Consider the following 25583-nt stretch of genomic DNA (forward strand, 5'->3'; position numbering starts at 1 on the left):
TAACTCACATTTCCAACAGATCTTGATGGGTTTTGTTCACTTGCTCCATGGTCTCTCTAATGTAAATGTTGGATCTATTCCTGATTGAGTTTGGTTTTTCAAGCCAGGCACTCGCTTATGCCTCATTTTAAAACTGTTTAATCTGGCCCATTTAAAGCCAGTTTGGAGGTCCCCCATGTAGGATACCATAATAGACCCACCGTTCAAGGAGATCATGATGCTTGCAGATGAGGAAACCTGGTTTAATAATTTATCTAGAATAATCTTACTCTTGCTTATTGCATTATTAAATTGTTCCTTAAATGATTCCAGAGTGTCTGCCTCGACTGCTTTGTCTGGAATTTCAAGGGTCTCCCCAGGCACTTGGACTCTGATCATAGTGACTTTAATCTTGGCTTGTACACACTACTGATACCTGGTGTCCTTTGCATTCCTCTTCCAGCTGAAGCCCATGGTACTACCCAGTACATGGATGAAAGAGTTCTTCCTAGCTCACATCTACACAGAACTGCAGCTGATTGAGGAGGCACTGCAAAAATACCAGAACCTAATTGATGCTGGCATCTCCAAAAGCACTTATATCATCTCCCAAATTGCTGTGGCTTATCACAATGTTCGAGGTCAGTGTTAGGGTTTGTTTGAGATCTCATCATTTTAGTGTTTCAAAATCAAATTGGGATGGTCCCAGATTTTCTGTGTAATTTTTATTTGTAGAATGCAGTCTTTCGGCCTCCTTTCCTGCCAGTCAACATTTCCGGAGTTTAGGAATGTTTGCAGTAAAAACCTTCTCTCAGCAGTGACTCCTAAGTTTAGCTGGAACCAAGCCTGGATCCAACCCGGTTCCCATCAAATCCTTAAAATAAAAGTACAATACTGAGGATGCTGCAAATCTGAAATAAAACAGAAAATGCTGGAAAAATTCAGGGAAGCTTCTGTGGAGAGAGATCCAGAGTTAAGAAGAGTCATACAGACTCAAAACTGTAACTGTACCTCTCTCCACAGATGCTGCCAGGCGTGCTGAGTTTCTCCAACATTTTCTGTTTTTAATCCCACCAATTCCTTCACTTAATTGGGGTCGGTTAACTCAGTTGGCTGGACGTCTGGTTCATGATGCGGAACGTTGCCAACAGCACAAGTTCAATTCCCATACTGGCTGAGTTCATCCATAAAGGCCCCGCCTTCTCAACCTTTGTCTGAGGTGTGGTGACCCTCAGGTTCAACCCGTCAGCCGTCTCACAAAAGGCAACACAGTAGCACAGTGGTTAGCACTGTTGCTTCAGAGCTCCAGGTTCCTAGGTTCGATTCCCGGCTTGGATCACTGTCTGTGCGGAGTCTGCGTGTTCTCCCTGTGGTTGCGTGGATTTCCTCCGGGTGCTCCTGATTCCTCCCACAAGTCCCGAAAGACATGCTGTTGGGCGAATTTAACATTCTGAATTCTCCCTCTGTGAACCCGAACAGGCGCCAGAATGTGGCAACTAGGGGTTTTTCACAGTAACTTCATTGCAGCGTTAATGTAAGCCTACTTGTGTCCCCGGACAGGCGCCGGAATGTGGCGACTAGGGGCTTTTCACAGTAACTTCATTGAAGCCTACTCGTGACAATAAGCGATTTTCATTTCATTTCAATAAAGAGGAGAGCAACCTATGGCCCTCGGGGACTATGGAAACTTTCACTTCATTTCATAATTTTCAAATTCAGATGCAGGACTTGGCCATTGTATAGTTGGGACTGCCACCCTGCAGACCTAGCACTTAACACTAGGTATCTAGATACCAACGTGAATCCCTGCCTCCACTTAATGTGGCATCATAGCATCTGTGGTCCTGGTGCCAGGATAACGAGTACCTTCTGATCCATGGGAAAAAAAATGCTTCAGAAAATTTTCCTTGATGTATTCACTTGTTGAAAATGACTTTAACACAAATGCAAAGCTGTTTTCCATTTAGATTTGTATGCAAACACCAGTTCTTTAATAAATTAAAATAACAAGCATCTAAAATCTTTTATAATATGCCTATTAGTGTCCTTATGCCCAAAAGACTCAACTTGATTTTGGAACCTCCGAGAAGGCCTGCAAGCAAATTTGGTTAGCGGAAACTCCCAATGGCGATCAGTTTGCCCTTCTGGGTAGGCAGTTTTGTGGATGGGATTTGCTTCTAGTGGAATTTTTTTTTTTAACTGGCAGAAGACATCATGGAAACCCGGATTGCACTGAACACAATCAGCGTTTAAAATTCTGCCATTTTATTTCTACCGGTCCTGTCCAGTTCAGGTCAATTACATTGGAAAATCCAGAGCTGTCAAGTGGAAAATCCAGGCCAGAGCCTCCTTATCAATCCCCGTTTTAACAACATTTTAAAGAAAGGAAATCAGGCTAACTTCTCTTGGATGAAATAGACTGTGCCAACCACGTGTGTTAACACTTGAAATGGAACCCATGGCAGTATTTTTCTTGCTAGATTTAAGTTTGACATGTCGCTTGATTGACAGTTTTTGTTGCTGCAGGACATTTGTTTAATTGTATCCTGGGGTCCCTGTTTTACACAGCAGTTCTGCGGGCTGTAAGTTTGAGCTTTTAAAAATTGTGACTCTGAATTTGTTCAAATCATTTTCTTTGGGTCACCTAAGAAAATAGGAGGATTTCCTACTGTGCATTGAAAAATAGTGTTTTAATGGTATTGTCTGTGAGAGAAGCTGAGAGATGAAGGCTGCCTCATACAATATCATTAGATTTTACTTTTTGTACAAATAAAACCACCTGATTAGGAACGGAGTGCCTCTCTATTAACTTTTGAATAAAAGTCTAATTTTTTTCTTATTCCTGCTACGCACTGATGTGTTTTAAAATTAAGATATATATCTTTCCAGGTCTACTGTTGTGAGATTATTTTAAGAGCTGAGTGTGTTATTGCTGAATGATATGTGCTGGATTATGTTATCCTATGTTTAGTAGACAATGACCACTTTCAATTTACTGTGTTCGTTTGTAGTTATCTGGTACTGTCGTGTATATAGGGAAATGTTGAACTATTTTTCCTTCTTTTTCCCTGATCTTTAGACATTGATAGAGCTTTAACCCTTTTCAATGAGTTACGGAATCAGGACCCATATAGGATAGAGAATATGGACACATTATCCAATCTGCTGTATGTTCGGGTAAGGCTGGCTATACTGGTTTATGGGCTTGTGCAGGTTTAAGGACACATGGAGCTGATGTATTAATCCATAATAATAATCTTTATTAGTGTCACAAGTAGGCTTACATTAACACTGCAATGAAGCTACTGTGAAAATTCTGTTCCAATAAACTCCATATTAATATAGTTATCCTTTGTATTTTTGATTAGAAATAAATGTTTTCATTTATTCCACTGTACCTGAATCAGTGACACATTCTGTTAACAATGTTGTAAATAATACCAAGGCATCTGGAGTGCTGATACCTATTGTGTTTATTTATTGGTATCAGTCATGTAAAATCGAAGCCTCCAGCTCCCCTGTAATTCTCTGGTAAAGACACTGTGCAATATAGCACTAAACTATTTAGAAAAGTGGGTCCCAGGTTACGTTCCAGGATTTGTTTTGAGTTAATTAGGTTTCTGTCCTGGCAATATAATTTATATAATGGTTTATTAATTATAATTAATCTGTATCATTTGTCTCAGTACCTCTGGATTACTTACTTACTATTCACGTAGACCCTGCTAGAAAGTGCATGTGTGAACACAGGGCAAAGGTTTGACATGCATATTCGAAGGGCTGAATTGCCTACTTCCGTTCCTAATTCCTATGTTCCTATGTTTTGCCAGAGACAAGAGGGTGTTCCGCACCCATATCCCACTTGGGGTTACTGCCTTCTGAAAGGTTCAAATAACTCAGACCTGTCACAATTATTTTAATTCTACAAATCTAACAATAATTTACCAGAACGCTTTGAGGAATGAGGCATTTTAGCTACAAGAAGCTGGCATTGCTCTCCTTGCCGACGGGTGGGGGGTTATACCAACAATTACTTCCTCACATCATTCAAAGCTATCTAACTTTTGCTGAAGATTGCACCCTATTTGTCAAATTTGATATATTGGGTGTCTGCAATATTATAGTCTCCAGTGCTCTCCCATCTTGATCTTCCCCATTACTGTCAAAGTACAATTACATTTTGTTTCAATTCTTCATTTGTTCATTTCTCATCCAACCTTATTCAGCAACAACCATCTCCTGCCTTGATGGAACTCTTGAGCCATCCTTCATCTATTGACATACTTGTTATTGGTCGGAGCTCCGATATCTTCATTGGAAGGGCTCACTTCACAGATGGGTTTCTTATCTCATGGCAAATACTTTTTTTTCTCTCGACCACAAGTCTGTGCAAGACTGAATGGTGCCTCTGAAGCAGGAAAAACACAACCCATAGTTGAAATGGGGAGACGGGCGGTTATTGTCTTGGGAGGAATGGCTGAACTGGCTGAGTCTGTATCCACTGGAGTTTAGAAATTTGAGAGGTGATCTTATTTAAACATGCAAGGTCCTGAGGAGACTTGACGGGGAGAATGCCAAAAGTATGTTATCCCTTGTGGGAAAGACTAGAGCTAGGGGCCACAGTTTCAAAATAAAGGGTCTTCCATTTAAGATGGAGATGAGAAGGATTCTTTCCTCTTTAGGGTCGTGAATTTTCGCAACCCTCTGCCCCAGAGAGCAGTGGAGGCAGGTGCCATTGAACATGTTTAAGGTAGAGGTAGATAGTTTCTTGACCGACAAGGAAGTTAAAGGTTATCTGAGGGGGATCGAATCAAAAGTTTGAGCCACAATCAGATCAGCCATGATCTTATTGAATGGGGGAGCAGGCATTGAGGGGCCAAATGGCCTACTCCTAATTTGTTTGCTTGTAAAGCAGGAGAGGCCCTCTCCTGCTTTATTTCACTTCTGGTCAAGATACTAGAAAAAGCTTGTCACCTGATGCATAGCCTTTCCTCATCTCCATTTCACCCAGTCAGGTTTTTATCTATTTGTAGAATAATTTATTCCTGCTTGGTTCCAAACACTTGCAAAGTTGAGGTGACGGCTTTTTGTTTGCCAGGTTGGAGGAGTTAACGTTTGGACGAGTTAGGCATTATTTTCATGACTCTACTGTAGGAGTAGTGTCTATTAATTAGATGACCCATCAGCTGCACAGAGATGAGGAACAACCCGTACCACATTGCAGAAAGCATTAATCCATCATCCACTTGCAATGATTGATAACAAAAATGCTCCTGTTTCTGGCCTTAGACCATAAGACATAGGAGCGGAAGTAAGGCCATTCAGCCCATCAAGTCCACTCCACCATTCAATCATGGTTGATTTCAACTCCATTTACCCGCGCTCTCCCCATAGCCCTTAATTCCTCGAGAAATCAAGAATTTATCAATTTCTGTCTTAAAGACACTCAATGTCCCGGCCTCCACCGCCCTCTGTGGCAATGAATTCCACAGACCTACCACTCTCTGGCTGAAGAAATTTCTCCTCATCTCTGTTCTAAAGTGACTCCCTTTTATTCTAAGGCTGTGCCCCCGCGTCCTAGTCTCCCCTGCTAATGGAAACAACTTCCCTACGTCCATCCTATCCAAGCCATTCATTATCTTGTACGTTTCTATTAGATCTCCCCTCAACCTCGCTGTGTGACTGTAGGGAACTGCTAAACTTCTGTACAAGAGAGAGGGAAAGTCTGAGAGTTTGACTCTGCTGGCTTGCCACGTCATTGATGTGAGAAATGGGCATAAGTTATTCTTGTACAATGCTTGGGAGATTACAAATGGCTAATGAAAAAAAAAAAGAATTTTCCTTGGATACCGCTATGATACTGGATTTAAGTAGTGAATGAATCAAATAATATAAGGTGCTGATGCCCACTTTAAGGTATTGTTGATAGATTTTATTTGGCTTGGGATTTATCTTCATTTAGGAGAATAAAAACACTGCATTGATGTGAGGGAAAGATTTTTAGGGATGGGAGGTGAGAAGTTGATGATTGAGTTAGCGCAAGCAGTAAGGCAAGAAAACTAAAATATGCCTCCTTCATTTTGGGAGTTGGAGTAGAGCTTGTCAAGATAAGAAAGCAGGAGATGGAGATAAATAGGATTTGATGAGAGTTAATGTTGAATGTTTAAATTAGAAGAAACTTGTTTGAATTTTGAATTGTCCCTGGACCTGTATGTGGCTTATTTATATGAGTAATTTTCAAACCTATGTGGGAGGGGCCACGCTGCAAATATTGAATTGTGTTCTAAATTTCAAAATAATGTCAGCTGCCAAAGGATAAATAAGTGCTAATGTTGCAGAAGGTTTGAGAAAAGAAGAGAAAATATTTCTGCCTGTATGCAATGTCTATATTTTCAACAGACAAAATGCACATTCACTTGAAGGACAAATTATGTGCTTTGGGTATCTTTGGGTATGTTTCTTTCACCCATAAGGTACGAAAGTCAGGTAAATTTTTTTCTAAACCCATGTGTATCAGATTGTCCTCCTTTTAAATTCTCTTTGAAGTACAAGTTCACAACCTGCTCATGAACATCTGAAGTTGATTTATCAGCCTGCTTGATTTAAGCAACTTTGAATCAAGAAGAGTAGACCGTCATTTTAGTTGAGCTCTAGGATAAAAGCGAATTACTGCGGACGCTGGACTCTGAAACAAAAACAGAAATGCTGGACAATCTCAGCAGGTCTGACAGCATCTGTGCAGAGTGGAAACAGAGCTAACATTTCCGAGCCTGGGTGACTTTGTCAAGGCTCAAGAGAACTGCAAAGAGTCATCCGGACTCTTGAAATGTCAGCTCTGTTCTCTCTCCACAGATGCTGTCAGACCTGCTGAGATTTTCCAGCATTTTCTGTTTTTATCCGAGCTACGCAATTTTCTTAACGGTAGTTTCGGAAATTTGTGTTTTATAAATCCATTCCCATTTTAATTTTTCTGTCAGAACATGAAGCCTGAGCTGAGCTACCTGGCTCATAATCTCTGTGAAATTGACAAGTATCGAGTAGAAACCTGTTGTGTGATTGGTGAGTACAATTTGTTTTCACCAGGAGACTGCCTTTTCAATTGATCAACTCAAAACTAAAGCATGCTTTCTGGTTTGCAGTCACTGGGCATTTAACCTATTATTAATTGGTGCACCCAATGTGACTTCTGTGTTATAGTTTTAGCTCGTTTTCTTCGATTTTATCAATCTTCTGCATGAGTTGCTTTTTCCATTGCCTCTCTGAAACCAGGTTAATTCTTTGATATTTTCTATCTCGCCTTCCTCCTCTCCCTATGGAACTTGCCCGTTGATCTTTCCTATATCCGTGATTGAAAAGTCTATGCAAAGGCTCACAAGTCCACTGCATTATCCATCGTCCTGTGGCACAGCACATTAAGGCTCTATTCTGCTACTTTAGTTCTTTAGAAGGGTTTCTTTGAGGTCAGTTGAAGGTTCACAATGGAACAGCTACATTCTTTCTCTGTCTTCTGCCCATACTCCTTCTCCAGAACATAGCAGGGAAATCAACAAGAAAAAATGTTCCACTTGCTACCAGGATGTTGAATGGAATTGAGATCTGTCCCTGTCATAAGACCAGCAGGAATTGGATGCATCAAGGAGCTTGCTGTGTGAGGAATTGCAAGTGCACGGATTTGTTCTTCTACCTTGTAGTGCTAGACGTTGATTCTGTGCTGCACAACATGGCTGAATGGAGCAATGCTAAACTATTGAGGTTTAGTCATCTCCACTGGAGTTGAAAAGTTTAACGGTGACGTCTCCATTTATAAGTTGTCTACATTTTATCCCCTCCTGGTGTCCAGACGTGGCTCCACAAGTGCTAGAATTTGACCAAGTAAGCACTTCACATGTGAAAAATATTCTGCTCATCAACTATGGTGCACATGCATTTTCTAGTTGTTGTTGATGGAAATGTAACTATTCCACTTCCCTGGCTAAGGATCCTCAAGCTGATTGTAACACCCCAACTGCTGCCTTGCACAAGGCGCCTGACTAAGTGCAGATCAGTATTTCATCCTTGGACCTTCAGATCTGTTTGGTTTAGAGCTGCTGTATCTGGATTCTGAATCCAATATTCTTTCTCTTCTCATCAAGGCAATTACTACAGTTTAAGGTCTCAACACGAAAAAGCAGCCCTGTACTTCCAACGAGCACTGAAGTTAAATCCTCGCTACCTTGGTGCCTGGACACTAATGGGTCATGAGTACATGGAAATGAAGAATATATCAGCAGCTATTCAGGCCTACAGGTATACAAACCAATTGACTGGTCACCTAAAAAATCTCTTTGAACTGATACTGTAGCCTTTTTCTATTTATTCACAAGAAACTAAATTTCACTGAATAATGCATCAGTTCCCATCCTGAGGTACAGATTTGGTCCTGAGGGAGAACCAAGCTAATGTAAGATCTAGTATCTGCCTTTGTTTGACATGTGTCACTGAGAGCATCTAATAGCTTTTGCATTTACATGTCCTTGGCACCATAGACTCATAGAATGGTTATACCACCGATGGCCATTTGGCCTGTTGGGCCTCGCCGGCTCTCTATAGGATCAATCCAGTTAGTCCCACTTCTCTTTGCTGGTATTATTTCTGTTTCACTTCCCCTTCAAACCTTTCATATTCTGCTTTGTTCTCACTTGTATAATCAACCTGAAATCTGAGGCCCTTTTTCTGCTTCATCTTTCTCGCTCTCAGCATTCAGGGAGCTCTGGCTTCGGTTGTCTGCCCTTTCCCCATAGTGGGAATGAACCTCGACTATACCCGGACCATCTCTTTAAAGGCAGCCATTGTTCAATTACAGTTTTGCCTGACAGTTCTAAATTCTAATTTATTTGGGCAAGGTTCACTCTCATCCCATTGAAATTGCAACCCCCACCCCTCAATTAATCACTTTTACTCTGGATTGCTCGTTACTCTTTTGCCTATCCCACTTAAACTTTGTGATACTATGATCATTGTCCCACAAATGTTCTCCTACTGACACTTGATCCAGTTGACCCATCTCACCTCCCCAGATCGAGCAATGTTTCCTTGTTTGTTGGACCGAGAATACATTGATGCAAAAATTCTCCTGAACATAGTTCATGAACTCGTGTCCCCCTCCTTTCCTTATACACTATGACTAGCCCAGCCTACATTAGGTTATTAAAGCCCCCATTATAAGTCCATTATGTTTTTGCGTCTCTGTAATTTCCTGGCCAATTTATTTATCTTTCTTTTCCCATCAATTGGTGGCATATGGAATGCACCCAGTAATGTATGAGGGAATGTAATAAGGCCTAAATCAGGTTTACTGTGCATATCTGTGACTGCACAGAATGTCATAAATAAGGTTGGTTAACTGCAAGCACAGTACCTACATAAGAATATGATGTTGTGGTGATAATGGAGACCTGGACATGGCACTAAATATTCCTTCCTGGATGCAAAGTAGTCAAGAAAGTTAGGAAAAGAAAGAAAGGACAGTGGAATGCAACGTTGGTTAATGAGAATATTAGTGCTAGGAGAGAGAGAGAGAGAAGCGAAGTGTCAAGCATGCCTCTGTCTGTGTAAATGGTGCTGAGGTGGAGCTGATTGACAGCTTCAAATTCCTAGGTGTGAACATCACCAACAATCTGTCCTGGTCAACCCACATTGACACTGCGACCAAGAAAGCACAACAGCGCCTATACTTCCTCACGAAATTAAAGAAATTCGGCATGTCCACAATGACTCTTAACAATTTCTATAGATGTACCATAGAAAGCATCCTATCTGGCTGGATCACAGCTTGATATGGCAACTGCTCAGCCTAAGACCGTAAGAAACTACAGAGAGACGTGAACAAAGCCCAGTCCATCACGGGAGCCAGCCTCCCATCCACTGACTCAGTTTACACCTCCTGCTGCCTTGGGAAAGCGGGCAGCATATTCGAAGACCCATCCCACCTGGGTTATTCTCTCTTCCAACCTCTTCCATCGGGCAAAAGGTACAAAAATTTGAGAACGTGCACCAATAGATTCAAAAACAGCTTCTTCCCTGCTGTTACCAGACTCCATAATGACTGAACTGATCTTTCTACACATCTTCTCTATAATTGTAGCACTATATACCGTATACTATGCTGTCTATGTTTATGTATTTTCATTATGTATCTTCATGTATTTATCGTATGTTCTATGTTTTCATGTATGGAGCAATCTGTCTGGACTGTACTCAGAACAATACTTTTCACTCTACCTCGATGCATGTGCAATAAATCTAAATCTAGAGAACGTCCAAGTTTAGAATCTATTTAGTTAGAGTTAAGAAGCAATAGCGATATTATTACACCACTGATTGGAGGCAGCCTTGATTATATGGGTCATTATTGTGCAGACGAAGCAGGTTAGCTAGCGTATCAGGTTCTGACAGTGCCTTTAACCAGAGTGCTAAAGTAAATACTGAATTCTTAGGACTGTAGGAACAAGAGTGGCCATTCAGCCCCTTGAACTAAATCCAACATTTGTTTAAATCGAGGCTGGTCTATACCTCAGTTTATTTTATATCCTTTCATATCTGTTGACCTGAAGTCATGAAAATGTAACTTGACTCCACATCCAGTCTTTTGTGGAATACATTCTACATTTTCACTACTATTTCTGGGGAAAATGTGCTTCCGGATTTCAAGCCATAGTTAGCTTTAATCTGAAGATTTTGTCACCTTATTCAGGGCTCCACCACCAGAAAAAAGGCTTCTCTCTGTATGAATGAAATCCTTTCAACATTTTAAAGCCTTAATTAGGTCACTCCCATCAACCTAAGCTGCATTGGGAACAAGCCAAATTTATGCAACCAGTAGTCATAATTGAACCCTTTAAGCACTGGTATAATTTTGGTGAATCTGTACCTGCTCTGAGGCCAGTACATCCTTCCTGAGCCCAAAACCGATGCTGTACTCCAGATGGAGTCTGACCTAAGTTCTGGGGAAAATGTCTTTAGTTTGCGGTGTTTCCCGCCAAGGAACAGTGTGAGCCAATTATTCTTTGTGTTTCTGCAGACATGCCATTGAGGTGAACAAACGAGATTACAGGGCTTGGTACGGACTGGGACAGACCTACGAGATTCTTAAGATGCCATTTTACTGTTTGTATTATTACAGACGAGCCCATCAGCTGAGGTAAGCCACTGATGAGAACAAGGCTGCAGCTGAACTAAAATTCTTATTAGCATGTGCCATCTGTAATTTGAGAAGGTTTGGCATCAATGTGACTTTTCCCCCACAGACCCAATGACTCTCGAATGCTCATCGCCTTGGGTGAATGTTATGAAAAGCTGAATCAGCTGTCTGAAGCCAAGAAGGTACTTTTCACCTTGTTTGTATTTAGAAGTTTGACTTTTTAAGTGGCACTGCAAGCAATGGCAGCATATTACAGCTTCAGTGGAGAAATGTGAGCAGAGGTTTGAAATCGTTTGATTGATCACAATGAAGCAGAATGAAACCGTAGACACTGCAAGTCCAATTTTGTTCTCTGATAAAAATCTCTGGTAAAAGTGAACATTCTGTCCGAAATGCTGGTATGATCCCCAACTGAGGTCAGCATAACACCGGTGGTTATCCCCAATTTACTGGAAGACAAGTTGAAGCTAGGGTGAGCAGGTTTTTTTCCATGTTCTAGACATTTGTTCAGATCAGTGGACCAAATTGTGACAGTCCCAGCGTGTGTTTAACAACCTAACCTCATAGTCAAGAGTGTGTTTTAAGAGGCCTAACTCCTGCAGCTGTAGCACACCCTGCTCTCCAGCCAATTCACCAGAGACTCCTGAAATTAAATTGATTACTTGCCTTCCTTTCTGTTTTTCATTGGCAGTGTTACTGGAGAGCATTTTCTGTTGGAGATGTGGAGAAAATGGCTTTGGTGAAACTAGCAAAGTAAGTACTTTTGGAGAGTTCTTGCCCCCAATGTGAATAATATGGTAAAATCCTGTCAAACAGGTATACATTTCAACCAGACTTTCAAGTTTTTTTAACCACCATCTCCCTGAACCATTTATATCCCACTGACTTGCCGTCAACTGCCAATTCCATTCTGAACCTATGGAATTGGGGGAGGGAGACAAACTGGAAACAGACAATTGGGAAGAATCTTCAGTTATTTGAAGTTTTGCATGGTGTGGACTATAATGCATCCAGCATTGTGAGTGCAGGACCCAGAGCTTTGTGCTTGGTTGGTGCACATTGATCTAATGTCCGTTTCTTTCTACAATGTTGCAGAATCCACGAGCAGTTAGGTGAATCAGATCAAGCAGCACAGTGCTACATCAAATATGTCCAAGACATCTGTGACTGTGGGGTAAGTCTCTTCAGGGTTCATGTGAATCTGGCACAGGCAAGAAAAAAATCAGCACAGATCATATTGCTTCTGCTGCCTTGGGTCCAGAGAAGTGTTTATAGTATTAGTATTTCATTTGCAACAAAGTTTAATAGCAAAACTTCAGACATCACCATCCAATATTACCCATGTACTATATCTTCCCCCCCCCCAAACTTCACACATGGTGACAATAAACTCAGAGTTGAAACAAGCAATTAATAGCTGTTAGTGAACATGGGACAGGAGGAGGCCCTTTATTCCCTTGACTCTGTTCAGCCATTGAATGGGATCATGGTTAATCTGTGACCTAACTAAATTTACCCACTTTGTCCGAAATCCCAGAGTATCTTTTGACTAATAAAAATCTGTCAGTCTCAGATTTAAAATTAACAATTGACCTAGCACCAATTCCTGCTTGCGGAAGAGCCAAACTTCCAACACCCCTTTCCGCATAGATGTGTTCCTAACTTCTCTCATGAAAGACCTGGCTATGATTTTTAGACTGTGCACCACAGTCCTAGACTCCGCCAATGGCAAAAATAACTTATGTTTCCTTTACTTTCTTAAACTCTGATCAAATCACCCCTTAACTAATATTCAGGGAATACAACCCTATTTTGTGTAATTTCTCCTGGTAACCCTTGGGGCCCAGGTAGCATTCTGGTAAATCTACATTCCATTCCATCCAAGGCCAATATAAAGTGTGGTGCCCAGACCTATTCTCAGGATTCCATGAGTGGTCCAACCAGGGTTTTGTCACCCTGAAGCATGACTTCTATCCCTTTGTACTCTAGTCCTCTAAATATCAAGGTCAGCATTCCGTTAGTCTTCTGATTAAAATGGCTTGAATAGGTCAGTAAATAATGATTTTATGTACCTGGACTTCAAAATCGCAGCACTATTCTTTTCAGGTCACGTTTGGATCCATCAACCACTTCCATCCTTGCAAAATTTTATTTTTTTATATCTTTAATTTCACACTTCAATCTGCCCCAAGATAATCCAGTGCTTTAATTTAGGTCTTTGTTCCTGGCACCCTCCTACAGAACCTTTTTGTCTTCCTTACGTTGTTAGCCCTAACGTGGATCACAGTGACTTGATCCTTCACCTCCAATTTCTTGCTCTCATGCTGTCCCTCACACCATACAGTGCAACCGCACCCCCCACTTTGGACAGTATCTTGCTCCAAAGTACACTGTCTTCATTCTGGCTTCCCATTCCAATTGTCATTTTCCTTGTAGGTAGCAAGTACATCATATTTATTGGGTCAGTTTCTAAAGATCCTTATTCTCCATCTCATCTGTCTTGCCTGTACTCAGAATGAGGTAGGTGTGACCAACACCTATGCAGAATCTGAACTTCCCAAGAGGTGGTAACCAAGATTTGGAGTGAACTGTGTGCAGATACATCTTCCCCCTCCTCCTCATTGACTCTGACCCCATTTCATGCAGATGTTTGCTTAGGACAGTCCCACTGTCCACAAATTCCTCTTGGCTGCTTGGATTGGAGGAATCAGATTCTGGATTGTATTCCTGCAATTTGAATTTGATTGTGTGTTTGTATAAAGTGCAATGCAGAATAATCTTACCACCAGGAGAGAGATGAAATCACTTTCATTCTGGTAACTGAAGCCACGAGGGCAAAGAGAAGAGCAACTTTCTACTAGTTTCAAAAATACATGTCTTCAGATGTCAAAGAAAGAATTATTTTTGGAGCTGTAACTGTTGAAGTGAATATTTAGCTACTTATTAGTCAGGTTGTAAGTGGATATGTTTTGCACTGTGGCTTCACATTTAGAACTGTAGAGAAAATTATTCCAAATGTATATAAAATGAAAAGCAGTGTAAATTTCTTTTGGTCATTCCCTGGACTAAGTAATTTTTGTTCAAATCTTTAGGAAATTCTGGAGCATCATGAAATGAGCACTGCATTTCGAGCTCTGGCACAGTATTATTTTAAATGTAAGCGGTGGGATGAAGCATCAGTCTGCGCACAGAAGTGTTGTGATTACAATGATGTAAGTCTTAACCAAATGTCTGATGGCCATTTGAGTTGCTGCATGTGCAAAGTGGGCACAATGGAACTAGTTTTTTTCCCCCACAGTAATCCAGCAGATTTACTAGTTTTAGCCTTGTAGGAGTTACAAGAATGCAATGGGGTAAATCTCTATTTTAACAGGAATATTTTTCCAAGATTAACTCATTTTGATGAGACTTTCTCAGAGCCTGTGAACTCCAAAAAGAGCACGGTCAACGTTTTAGCCCTCAACCAATACTTAGTAGAAAATCTCTGGTCATTTATTTAATTGCTAGGGCAGCACGGTGGCCTAGTGGTTAGCACAACCGCCTCACGGCGCTGAGGTCCCAGGTTCGATCCTGGCTCTGGGTCACTGTCCGTGTGGAGTTTGCACGTTCTCCCCGTGTCTGCGTGGGTTTCGCCCCCACAACCCAAAAATGTGCAGAGTAGGTGGATTGGCCACGCTAAATTGCCCCTTAATTGGAAAAAATAATTGGCTAATCTAAATTTTTTTAAATAAAAAAAAAATGTATTTAATTGCTGCGTTCGATAAATGTTATTCTTGTAATATCGCTATTGCATTAGCTATGTACAGCGATTTTAAATGCCCCATGATAGAATAATAAACATAGAACATTACAGCGCAGTACAGGCCCATAGTGGGATTATTCTGAATTTTGTTGTACAAAATGAGCGGGCAAGTTAACCTTCAATAAAATACGTATTCTTTTGGACTTAAAATATTGATTTTTTTTTTCTCTCCTCCAGACTAGAGAAGAAGGAAAAGCTCTGCTTCGACAGATTTCACAGCTTCGTAGCCAGGGTGACATGACAGCAACACCCATGTCTGCCGATGCATCACGGACATTTGTCCCTGGAGTCAACACTCCCTCTGCAAAACTGCCGCCACTCAACCTATCTTCCATCACACCATGAAAACGCCAGTGCTGCTTTCAGAAAGCAATGTGACACTCTACTCCATTACAACCACAATAACTGTTGGCAACTCTTTGCGGAAGTATGGATGTTATATTCATGGAAGCACAATATCTGCATGTGTAAATATTAAATATGTTTATAAAAAAAATACACTTCTACCTTGTTTTACTTCAATGAGGGGTCACGGATACTGCAATTGTGGGGTTGGGGGGGGCTCCATAGTGACCAGGCCCACAATCGGGGGTAACTGATCGGCGGGTAGGCTCATGGGAGGGGGCGCGCTATGTTCCTCCCTGTAGGGCTCCACTACGTTGCCCACAGGCTGCCGCAGACAGCCGTGGCACGCATGCACGGTGGATCGCCAGCTTTCAGCGCTAGAGCAGTGGACAGCACTCCAGCGCCGTTCTAGCCCCCTAGGAAGGGGTGAATGCCTGGGCCTGGAGGCCCATTGATGCCGGTGTTAACACTTGGCTGGGATTTCAGAGAATCCCAGCCAACCTCTTTCCATCACCCCCACATTTTGCTTTTGCCTAAGGATTAAGAGTTAGTTGAACAGGTACTCCAGTCAATCCTGCAGAATTTAAGTCACCTTTCAGTTTCACTTGGCAGTGAACACCTACAGGCTATCAAACAATTGCACTAACTTGTTGCATTCATCTGTTTAAAAGTAAAAATTCAACTATAGCCATTATCCATCAGTATTCAGAACCACACAAGTGGTGGCAATTCCTCCTAACTCCCCAACCTCTCCACAATCTAAAAGGCACAAGTTAGGAGTGAGATGGAATACTCCCCACTTGCCTCGATGGGTGCAGCTCCAACAGCACTGAAGCTCAACAACATTCAGGACAAAACAGCCCTCTTGATTCACACCCCACCACAAACATGCCTTCCTCCCTCCACCACAGTTGCAGTAGCAGCAATATGCATCAAGAAGCACCGCAGGAATTCACCAAGGCTCCTTAAACAGTACCTTCCAAACCCAGTTTCTGCTAACATCTAGAAGTACAAGGGCAGCAGACATATGGGAACACCACCACCTGTAAATTCCCATTCACATCTCATCACCATCCTGACTTGGAAATATAATCACCGTTCCTCATTGTCACTGGGGAAAAAATCCTGGAAGTCCCCCGACAGCACGTGGATGTACCTACATCACAGACTGCAGCGGCTCACCACCACCCTCAAGGGCAATTATGGACGGGCAATAAATACTGGGATTAGCCAGCAAAGTCCACATCCTTCAACTGAATGAAAAATGTAAAATAGGCAGCTTTGAACCTAGAACAAAAGAGGTATTGGAAACCCAAACTCAGTACTTCACAAAGCAGCAGCATCTCAAATCTCACCCTTCAAAGTTACAAAGCTAATGCGCAGAGTGGACAGGGCAAACCTCAATCCATCTCATTGCTCCAAAAAACAATTCAAATTCAACCCAATTCATGGCCTCCACAAGAGAGAAGATCCAAGCTGACCAGAAAAGGCATTGCACCTCATCTTGGACTTGACCTGATGCTTGATCTTAGTCAAAAAGCAAAGAAGCAATGTGTATGTCAGTGAATGGATTTTCTTTCATAAAAACAATTACAAATGACTTTGTGGGCAAAATTCAGTTTAATTTCACAGGCATATAGTAAGATACAAGAGTGTAAGAGTAAATATTTCAATAGACAGATTTGAATAGCTATACCAGTACAATAATGTTCAAAATACAAGAGTGGTGATCTTTTAAAAAAGGCACATTTAAAATAACCTTTATTATGTTGGCTTCCGTTGACGTCGTTCTGCAGCAAGTGTTTTGTTAATGATAAAACGGGAATAACTCAACATTTAAACAAACATTTCATTTTTTTGGTAATCAGGCACAAAGACCCATGCAGCTCAATGATTACATACACAGTATGAATCAGTTTGAGAGGCTGCTTAAATCAAAACTGGGGAAAAAATACTCCCAGCAGAATGATATACACAGCAAGTACTGTACGGTCTTAAAATTTCTTGTGGTTGCACACTTCTGATCATTTTGATACTATGATCAAATGAGCTTTAACAATAGCACCTTTACTGAATTGACAACAACTCTAGTTTTGTGGCACTCTACATCATTTCTGTAAAATCTCTACTAGTTGCATTAGTGTGAATGCCACTCGTGTTTAACCATTAAACCATACAGGGAGAAACAAAGCATTTTGCAATATATAAAAAGGCACCAACAGAACTGCTTAAACTTCCAGGTAAAGAATGTGGAAGCTCACAAAATCAAATGGACGCAGATTGAATTTACATTATTTTGGTTCAACCTTCTGCTCAAATGAATATCTTTGGAATATACAGAAAGGATACCACACACAAATATGGCTTATTTGAAATCATGGGCTATATATACACAGTTCAACAAAGTGACATAAAAAGTGTAAATGGCTAAATAGCTTGCTTATTTCCAAGAAGGAGTTGCAAAAATAACAAAGATCCAAAGCGTTATCCAAACAAAATCTTCCCAAAACTTCTATACGATTCATATTAGGCCAAACAAAAGGAAATTCTAAATGCTAATACTTTTTTTAGTTTTCAACTTAATATCTGTCAGGATATTGAAGATAGTCTCTACCCATACTTAACCCGTACACACTATTCCCTACAAAACATCCAATGCATTAATCATTTCCTATTTCCTAATTCTTTGTTTACTTAGGTGGTATAGAACATTGAACAACATTTGAACAAATACTGGCCGGACACAAAATAAAATGGGTTGAAGAATGGATTCTTCGAGCAGCATAATATACAAAATACTTAAAAGTAAACAGTGATCATTTAACTTCGGGCACAAATCTCCAGCATACCATTCCCAGTTACGCACAAATCTTTGCCAAACAGTTATAATAAAAAGAGCAAACACCGTTATAGTGGAATCATTACAATGTAAATACTTTTTAATTAGACCTAATTTCCAAATAAAATGTGAAAAGTTAACAGTCTACTATGACTTCCCTAATAGTTTACTTGATATTGTGCCTTTGTCTGTTGAAGTCTGGCTCTAGATCGTAGAATACAATTGGAAGGAGTGTTACTGCGCTGCTGCTGAGCAAGCCTCAGTGGGGTCAGGAGACCAGTTAGGAATGGTTTTTTCCCTGGGGGTGGTTGATTTTCAATATTGCCAGCACAACGACGTTTATTGCAGCCTGGACCTGCCTGAAGCTGACGAACTGTCTGATACTGCTCCGCAATGCAGGCATTTTTCTTCTTCAGGTCCAATTTTATCAAGATCATCAGTTTCTGGAGATCCTCCAAAGTTTGATCCTGTGAGAAAGAAAAAAACTCTTCGATAAGGAGTTCTGTGCAGCAAGGCTCTAAATATATTTACACCAAATGAAAGGACAATACAATTTTAAGTTATTTTTTTTAATTGTCCTCTCGTTGTACACATTCTCAGCCACAAGCATAGAAAAACCTATTCAGTTTCCTATTAGATCCATTCTAAAATTGCAATATGCACCTTTATCCCAGGGATAACTCTTTGCTGACTGTGGAAGTGTTCGGTCTTTGTTGAACACCTTCCCATTATATTGTAATGTCTTTGGGACCAGGACATACAAACATATGAAAAAGCAGGAGTAGGCCCTAGACCCCTCGAACCTGCTCCACCATCAATATCTTGGCTGATCGGTTAGTGTTGAGCTCAACTTTCACACCTACCCTTGATTCCATTGCCCAACAAGAATCTATCCACCTCCATCTGAAATATATTAATTGATTCCACCTCCACTCTCTGAGGCAATTCCAAAAATCGCACAACCCTCTGTCCTAAAAGGATGACCTCCTAGTTCTGGACTCACCCACAAGAAACATTATAAATGAAAGGCCTAGTTGGTAAAGGCATAGTACCAAACCTTTCAGACAGACTCTGGTTTTGATTTCTGGTCTGTGCTGACTTAATTCATTTCAGCTCAGACAGCAGTTAAAGCGCATTTAGACTCAACGCCCTTGAGGAGAAAGTCAGTTGCAAATCATAAATTAACCAGTGGATCCTGCTGGCAAAAGGAACATGTATGGATATGAAGCAACAACTGGCTTGCTGGTGATGCCCATTAATGATCAGATTAATGATCTGCTGAGATTAAGTATGGTCTTTTTATCACAGGCTGGGAGCACTCCGAATTGGACCTATTAGAATCAACACCTTTTGAAGATATCATCCCGAGGCCTAGATGTGAACACAGATTCCTGCATAACATTTGTGCAAGTCACGCAAGGCAGCATGCTGTATAAGCCATTATGCAGTTGAAATACTATGGAATTGACACAAGATAGATAGGTCCCTCAAAACATTAATCAGCTTTATGCTCAATCTTTCCAGCTGAACCAACCAAGTTAGGGAGTGCTGTCTACAGGGGTAGGCCTAGAACGGATAGTTATTAATAAACTGGAATCACAGCGGAAGAAATTCTCAATCCAGATTACAGCAAGAAGTCTTACACCAGTCCAACAGGTTTATTTGGAATCACTAGTTTGCGGCGTGCAGCTCCTTCAACAAGTGAGTGATGGCCAGATTAAGTAGCAAGAGGACAGCAGTGGGGGGGGGGGGGGGGGGGAGAGAAAGAGAGAGAGAGAGAGAGAGAGAGAAACTCAATGACAGTTTCACCAATTAAAGTTGCACATGATCTTAGATACAAATACAGGCAGATATTACAAATGCATACAATATGTAAATATTAAACCCGCAGTTTTGTAATACCCGAATGGTCTCAGCATGATTCTTGCGCCTGATGGATCAATTTGCATTTAATGTAATCAGCAGTCCCTGGTTATACACAGTGGTAGTTGTCTACTAGCACCATCTCAAACTTAAAGCTGGGAAAAACAAGTGAAATAATTTTGAACTATTGAACCCAGCAAAATTGGTTACATAAAAAACAAAGAAGCAGATTTGCAAAAGAGAGCTGCAAGTAGTAATTAAGCAGAATGCAGGTGTTTTCTTTTAACACAAAAAAATTAAGCAATGAATAAAATTTATTTTATGATGTCTACCCTCAAAATTCTACCCTTCTTACCAAACTTTTCCTGGAAAAAAATGCTTTGAAACTTTATCCAAGGTTGCAAGTTTCCCCACTTCGCTACACAAGTTTAAAAATCTGTGCACTGAGCCAAGATCAATGTGACGCATGACTGTCACTGACTTGTAGTTCAAGGACAAGCGATAACATACCTGTTTTACCATGAGATCTTCACATTTGGCTAGAGTACGGCGTAGGTTCTCTGCTCCAGTGTTATGGCAACATGCTCTTTCCGATGCCTGCAGAGCCTGGCCTAATTTCTGTAATTCTATCTGCAGGGCCTTTGCATTCTGAAAATTAATGGAGATCATTACCAAAGAGAGAGAGGAGCTCAGGGAATGCGTGTTAAAAGGCTTTTTAGGATAGAGAGAATGTTCCAGCAGAAGCAGCAGTGCAAGAATAATTTACAATAGTGGTTAACGGAGAGGCTGATAAATTAGAATTACACAGCACGTGACCATCCAACTTTACATGTTTAATTTATTTTTGTTTGATGCACTAGCGCTGAATCTGAAAGCAATAATAATTAGTTTTGTACCCTGGCTTTCCCCCCATAGTTTGCAATTTTTTCACTTCAACAGATATCTAATCCCATTCAGAAGTTATTATTGAATCTGCTTCCATCACTCCTTCAGGCAGTGCTTTCTAGATCATAACTTGCTAAGAGAATTCTCATTTCCCTGCCAGCTTTTTATTTGCCAATCATTGAAAACAACATCTCATTAACTTGATCAAAACTCCCAACTTGATCAAAACCCCCAAAATCTCTTTTAACCTTTGTTGCCTTAAAGAGGACAATCCCAGTTTCTCTCATCTCTGCACAACTGAATTTCCTCCTCCTTGGTACCATTCTGGTGGATCGCCACTACATCCTTTCCAAGGCCTGGTCTTCCTTTCTTCAAAGTACAGATTCCAGAATTGCACACAATACCGTAGCCAAATCTTAACCAATGATTTAAAGGCATGCCACAACTACCAACTTTTGTACTCCATGCCTCCATTTAGAAAGCTCATCAACTGGTCTTACCATCACAGTCAAATGAATGGAGAATGTGAACCCACTTATTGTATGTTTAGTCTGTACTCTGACTCAATTTTGTAAGAAAACCATGCTTTCTTAGGGTATTGAACCAGTTAATTAAATTCTGCAGCTTTAGCACATGTCGGTATAACCTCAAGTACCTTAGTTCAGATTCCAAGTGTACGTCTGCAACCTTAGCTTCATATTTGTGTGAAATTCAACTGAAGTGACAACCAGTACACCAGATAAGGATCTGGATGTGAGAGAATTTTCTAAATTAGAAATGTTTAGATACAGGTACCGATTAAAGATCAATTACGTGCTCTGATAATTGGTTCAAATGGTTTGTAAAAGAGGGGAATATTTAACTGTTTAGGGGAAAAGAAAGGAGGTGGAAACCATGTTCACTGCAGTGGAGGAAAGAAAGATCCAAAGGGAAGGGATTGCCCCTACCTGGGATCAGAGATCTAAAGAAGACTTGACCAGATTTCCACGGTCTGAAGAAACCACAAAATTCCGAAAAGTCTACAAAATGAGTGCAGTCTGGGTTTTTGCACACTGTTGCCCATTGCCGAAACAGGAAGTATAACCGTTTAGGCTGGTCAATTGCTGCTTAGTTGGGAAATCATATTTTATGCTTTCCACTTTGCTACAATTTGACAGTGTTCACAATCAAGGCCTACAGTATAGCACACAGGGAGTGTTGCACTGTCTGAAGTGCCATATAAATCGGCCTTTTCGAGTGGATGTAAAAGATCCCATGGCACTATTGCGAAGAACATGGTAGTTATCCTGGTCAATGTCAGATTACAGTCTGTGGGAGTTTACGTGTGTAACTTGGCTGCAGCATTTCCAACATTGATAATACTACAAATGTATTTTGTTGGCTACTGACCTGGATGAACTCCTACATTGCAAAAGTAAACAATTCCTATTCTATTTATTGTTGCTCCTTTACAAATAGCAGAGAGGATAGTTCATGTTTCAAAGTGTTTGGAAAACAAAGGGAGTTGTATAGTTTTAAGGGATTTGGAATTGTATACATTATAAATATGGTATAGCTTTAAGTGGGTTTAATTTAACATTTCTGCGCCTAGAAGGGTAAACCTGTAGCTAGATTCATGCTGGATAAAGGTGGTGTTTGTATGTATGAGAGTGTTTGTATGTATGGGGGGTTGGTTAAGTTCCAACTGTGTTTCTATTGTGCTTCGTGGGGCTATGATGAAAGAATAAATAAAAAGGCACAGGTATGTGGGTGTTGCTTAGCAACTTGAGGCCCTAGGTAGAGAAGCTTTTAAGTTTTAGTTTAACTAATTTGTTTGGAGTTGGAGAGAGAAGACCACTCCTAGAAGTAACTAGTTTAGAAGGCTAGAGGGGAACATCTCTCAACTTTGCTGCAGTAAAGAAAACAAGTGCAGAGATCTGAATAGCAGCTAGTTAAGGAGACTAGAGAAATAAAGAGAAGTTTCCAAGAAGTCGGAGGTTAAAGGTACCAGATCAGAGAACTGTTCGGTAAAGACAGAACAAAGCCGAAAATGTGGCTAAGGTGACACAAATATGTCTGACATGATTTTTGAGAGACTTTACGACAGCCTGTGGGACGCAAGTTGAAATAACCATGGAAATTGGTGGTTGGATCTCAAGAGTTTGTGTAAAAACAGTTATCACAAAGGAAATCTAAAAGTGGGTGGTGTAAAATACTGGCCTGGATTTGCTGCTCAAAGTAGAGCAGAAACTTAGATTGAATCATTTGTAAAACCTGGATTAGATTTTGAAAGGCAAACCGCTAAGGAAAAGCATTATTATGAGAGAAGATTGTGAAGCGGGTTTTTGGGAGTGGAGTTTGGAACTCTCATGTGATCATCATCTGGGGGATTCGGAGGAGAAATCCACAGATCCTAACTTGGTTTCAGAGTGGTGTACGTCTATTTGACCACAGTCATTTTGTGTCTTAAGGGACTTGTGTATCAATGAGACCATTGTAGTTTAAAATGGAGTTTGTAATCGGTGTTAATCTTAAAATCGGAGTTTAATTGTTAAGCTAAGGAGGAGTAAAGGAGTACTGTATAAATCATCCAATTTTACATGTTTAATTTATTTTTGTTTGTTGATAAAACTAATTAGGAGGCCCTGTGATTCTGTTCTCCCACTTTTATATATTAAAAAAGTTACGGTCTTTTGAACCAGGGTACCATTCTGGAATCTTCCCGACAATTTATAACATCAACTGGGATCATAACAAAAGTCACCAGGATACTAAACACAATATACAGATTAGGTGTGAAATTAGAGGCTGGTTTACCACAGGGCTAAAGAGCTGGCTTTTAAAGCAGACCAAGGCAGGCCAGCAGCACAGTTCAGTTCCCGTACCAGCCTCCCTGAACAGGCGGCGGAATGTGGCGACTAGGGGCTTTTTAATATAACTTCACTTGAAGCCTACTTGTGACAATAAGTCATTTTCATTTCATTTCAATTGTGCTAAATGATTGGGAGACAACCATCTCATCCAGAGGTTTCTCAATAATTTGTTCCTATGCCAGACTTTAATCATTACATCGCAGCTTCACATTCCAGTTAAACTCTCGACCCAAGAGTATTGCTCAGATGGATGCATCATAGTGCCTCCGTGGTGCCATAATGCAGCTGCATGGTAACAGTCTCTCCAAGCAATCTATCGGCTACAAAATGTCAAAGGTAAATCCCACTGTATTAGATTAGCCCAAGAGGGAAATGCATGACCCACCTTCTGTCCTGCCTCTAGTTTACGATCTGCATCAACTGTGAGATACTTCATTCCAGCTGGAAGCTCAATAGTGTCCCTGTATCGCTTCAATTCTGCAATATGGCAGAGAAACAATCCGTATCAGAAACTGTTAATTTTTTTAGAAAGCCACAACCAAACATATTAAGTCTGAATGACTGTCAGCAAATTCTAACGGCATATGTCTTAGTGAAATTTTTATTGAAAAAGTTCCACAAATCTGGATGCCAAACATTCAAATTATTAGGATATTATTAATAGGGGAAATCCACTTGTGACATTTAGTGGGTGGATAGGAGAATAGAGATTGCTTTTCAAGACAGTAGACAAAAACTGAGTTACAAAAGCAGTTAATTGCAACTTGCAGAACAAGTGCAGAAATTGGACTAAAACTTCAATCCCAGTTAGGTTGTCTACACCGCCATAGGAGTCGGAACACCCGGGACTCAACAGTTGAACTGTGAAGTAGGGCTTGCAATAAACAGGATCTGTTCCCCATTAAAATTGCTGTTCAAGTGGAAAAATAAGAATTAGTCAGGAATATTCATTTCATTGAAGACTATAGTGAACAAAATAATAGGAGCAGGAGTAGGCCATGCAGCCCATAGAGCCTGCTCCGCCATTCAGTGTGATCATGACTGATCCTCCATCTCAATGTCATACTCACATTCTCTCCCATACCCTTTGGTGCCTTAGCGTCTATAAATCAATTTCATTTTTATTTTTTTTATTTTAAGAGTACCCAATTCTTTTTTTCCCAATTAAGGGGTGATTTACTGTGGCCAATCCACCTACCCTGCACATCTTTTGAGTTGTGGGGGCGAAACCCATGCAAATATGGGGAGAATGTGCAAACTCCACACGGATATAGTGACCCAGGAGCCAGGATCGAATCTGGGACCTCGGCGCCGTGAGGCAGCAGGGCTAACCCACTGCGCCACCGTGCTGCCCTAAATCTATTTCATTCTTAAATGTATTCAGTGGCTTGGCCTCCACAGATTTCTATGGTCGAGAATTCTACAGCATCGCCACCCTCTGAGTGAGGAAACTTCTCATCCCAATTCTAAATGGCCTATTCTGTATCGCAAGACTGTGAGCCCTTGTTTAGATCCAACTGCCAGAGGAAACAACATCTGTCCAGTCTGTACCAGCCCTGTCAGAATTTTAAAGGTTTTATTTTCAACAAGTTCTATGTAATTGGCATCAGGCAACAAGACACACTTCCAGGAGGGACAGATGTTTTTAAAAAAAAGTGTTAAACTACAAGTTTAATAAACTAGCATTAGTTTCTAAAAACATACAGGAAAAACAGTTTTGTTGCAGCAAGTTTTCAAATGGTATTCAATGTTGGTGTAATGAAAAAGTGGCAATTCTATAATTGACTGCAATTACAATTTCTTAGATTTTTGAACTAAAAAGCTAGTTAATCACCAATG

The 25583-nt window shown here is 40.6% G+C and overlaps 2 protein-coding genes across 4 annotated transcripts in view; one reads left to right on the forward strand and one right to left on the reverse strand.

Annotated features, from left to right (window-relative positions):
• Positions 1–15456, forward strand: part of cdc23 (CDC23 (cell division cycle 23, yeast, homolog)) — a 32452-nt gene extending 16996 nt beyond the window's left edge. Inside the window, exons 7-16 of the mRNA XM_038795361.1 lie at positions 443–620; positions 3059–3156; positions 6957–7038; positions 8112–8265; positions 11039–11158; positions 11265–11340; positions 11850–11911; positions 12254–12332; positions 14251–14370; positions 15138–15456. Of these exons, the coding sequence (XP_038651289.1) occupies positions 443–620; positions 3059–3156; positions 6957–7038; positions 8112–8265; positions 11039–11158; positions 11265–11340; positions 11850–11911; positions 12254–12332; positions 14251–14370; positions 15138–15305 (1137 nt within the window). The 3' untranslated portion in view covers positions 15306–15456. The remainder of the gene's footprint in view (positions 1–442; positions 621–3058; positions 3157–6956; positions 7039–8111; positions 8266–11038; positions 11159–11264; positions 11341–11849; positions 11912–12253; positions 12333–14250; positions 14371–15137) is intronic.
• A 1450-nt stretch (positions 15457–16906) lies between these two features.
• kif20a (kinesin family member 20A) overlaps positions 16907–25583 on the reverse strand; it is a 59293-nt gene continuing 50616 nt past the window's right edge. For all 3 annotated transcript variants that reach the window (XM_038795364.1, XM_038795365.1, XM_038795362.1), the window contains exons 16-18: positions 24130–24221; positions 20518–20655; positions 16907–18611 (exon numbers count right to left, since the gene is read on the reverse strand). In XM_038795364.1, coding sequence (XP_038651292.1) covers positions 18303–18611; positions 20518–20655; positions 24130–24221 — 539 coding nt within the window. In that variant the 3' untranslated portion in view covers positions 16907–18302. The remainder of the gene's footprint in view (positions 18612–20517; positions 20656–24129; positions 24222–25583) is intronic.

This window comes from Scyliorhinus canicula, chromosome 4 (genome assembly GCF_902713615.1).
Source record: "Scyliorhinus canicula chromosome 4, sScyCan1.1, whole genome shotgun sequence".
NCBI classification, from domain to species: Eukaryota; Metazoa; Chordata; class Chondrichthyes; order Carcharhiniformes; family Scyliorhinidae; genus Scyliorhinus; species Scyliorhinus canicula.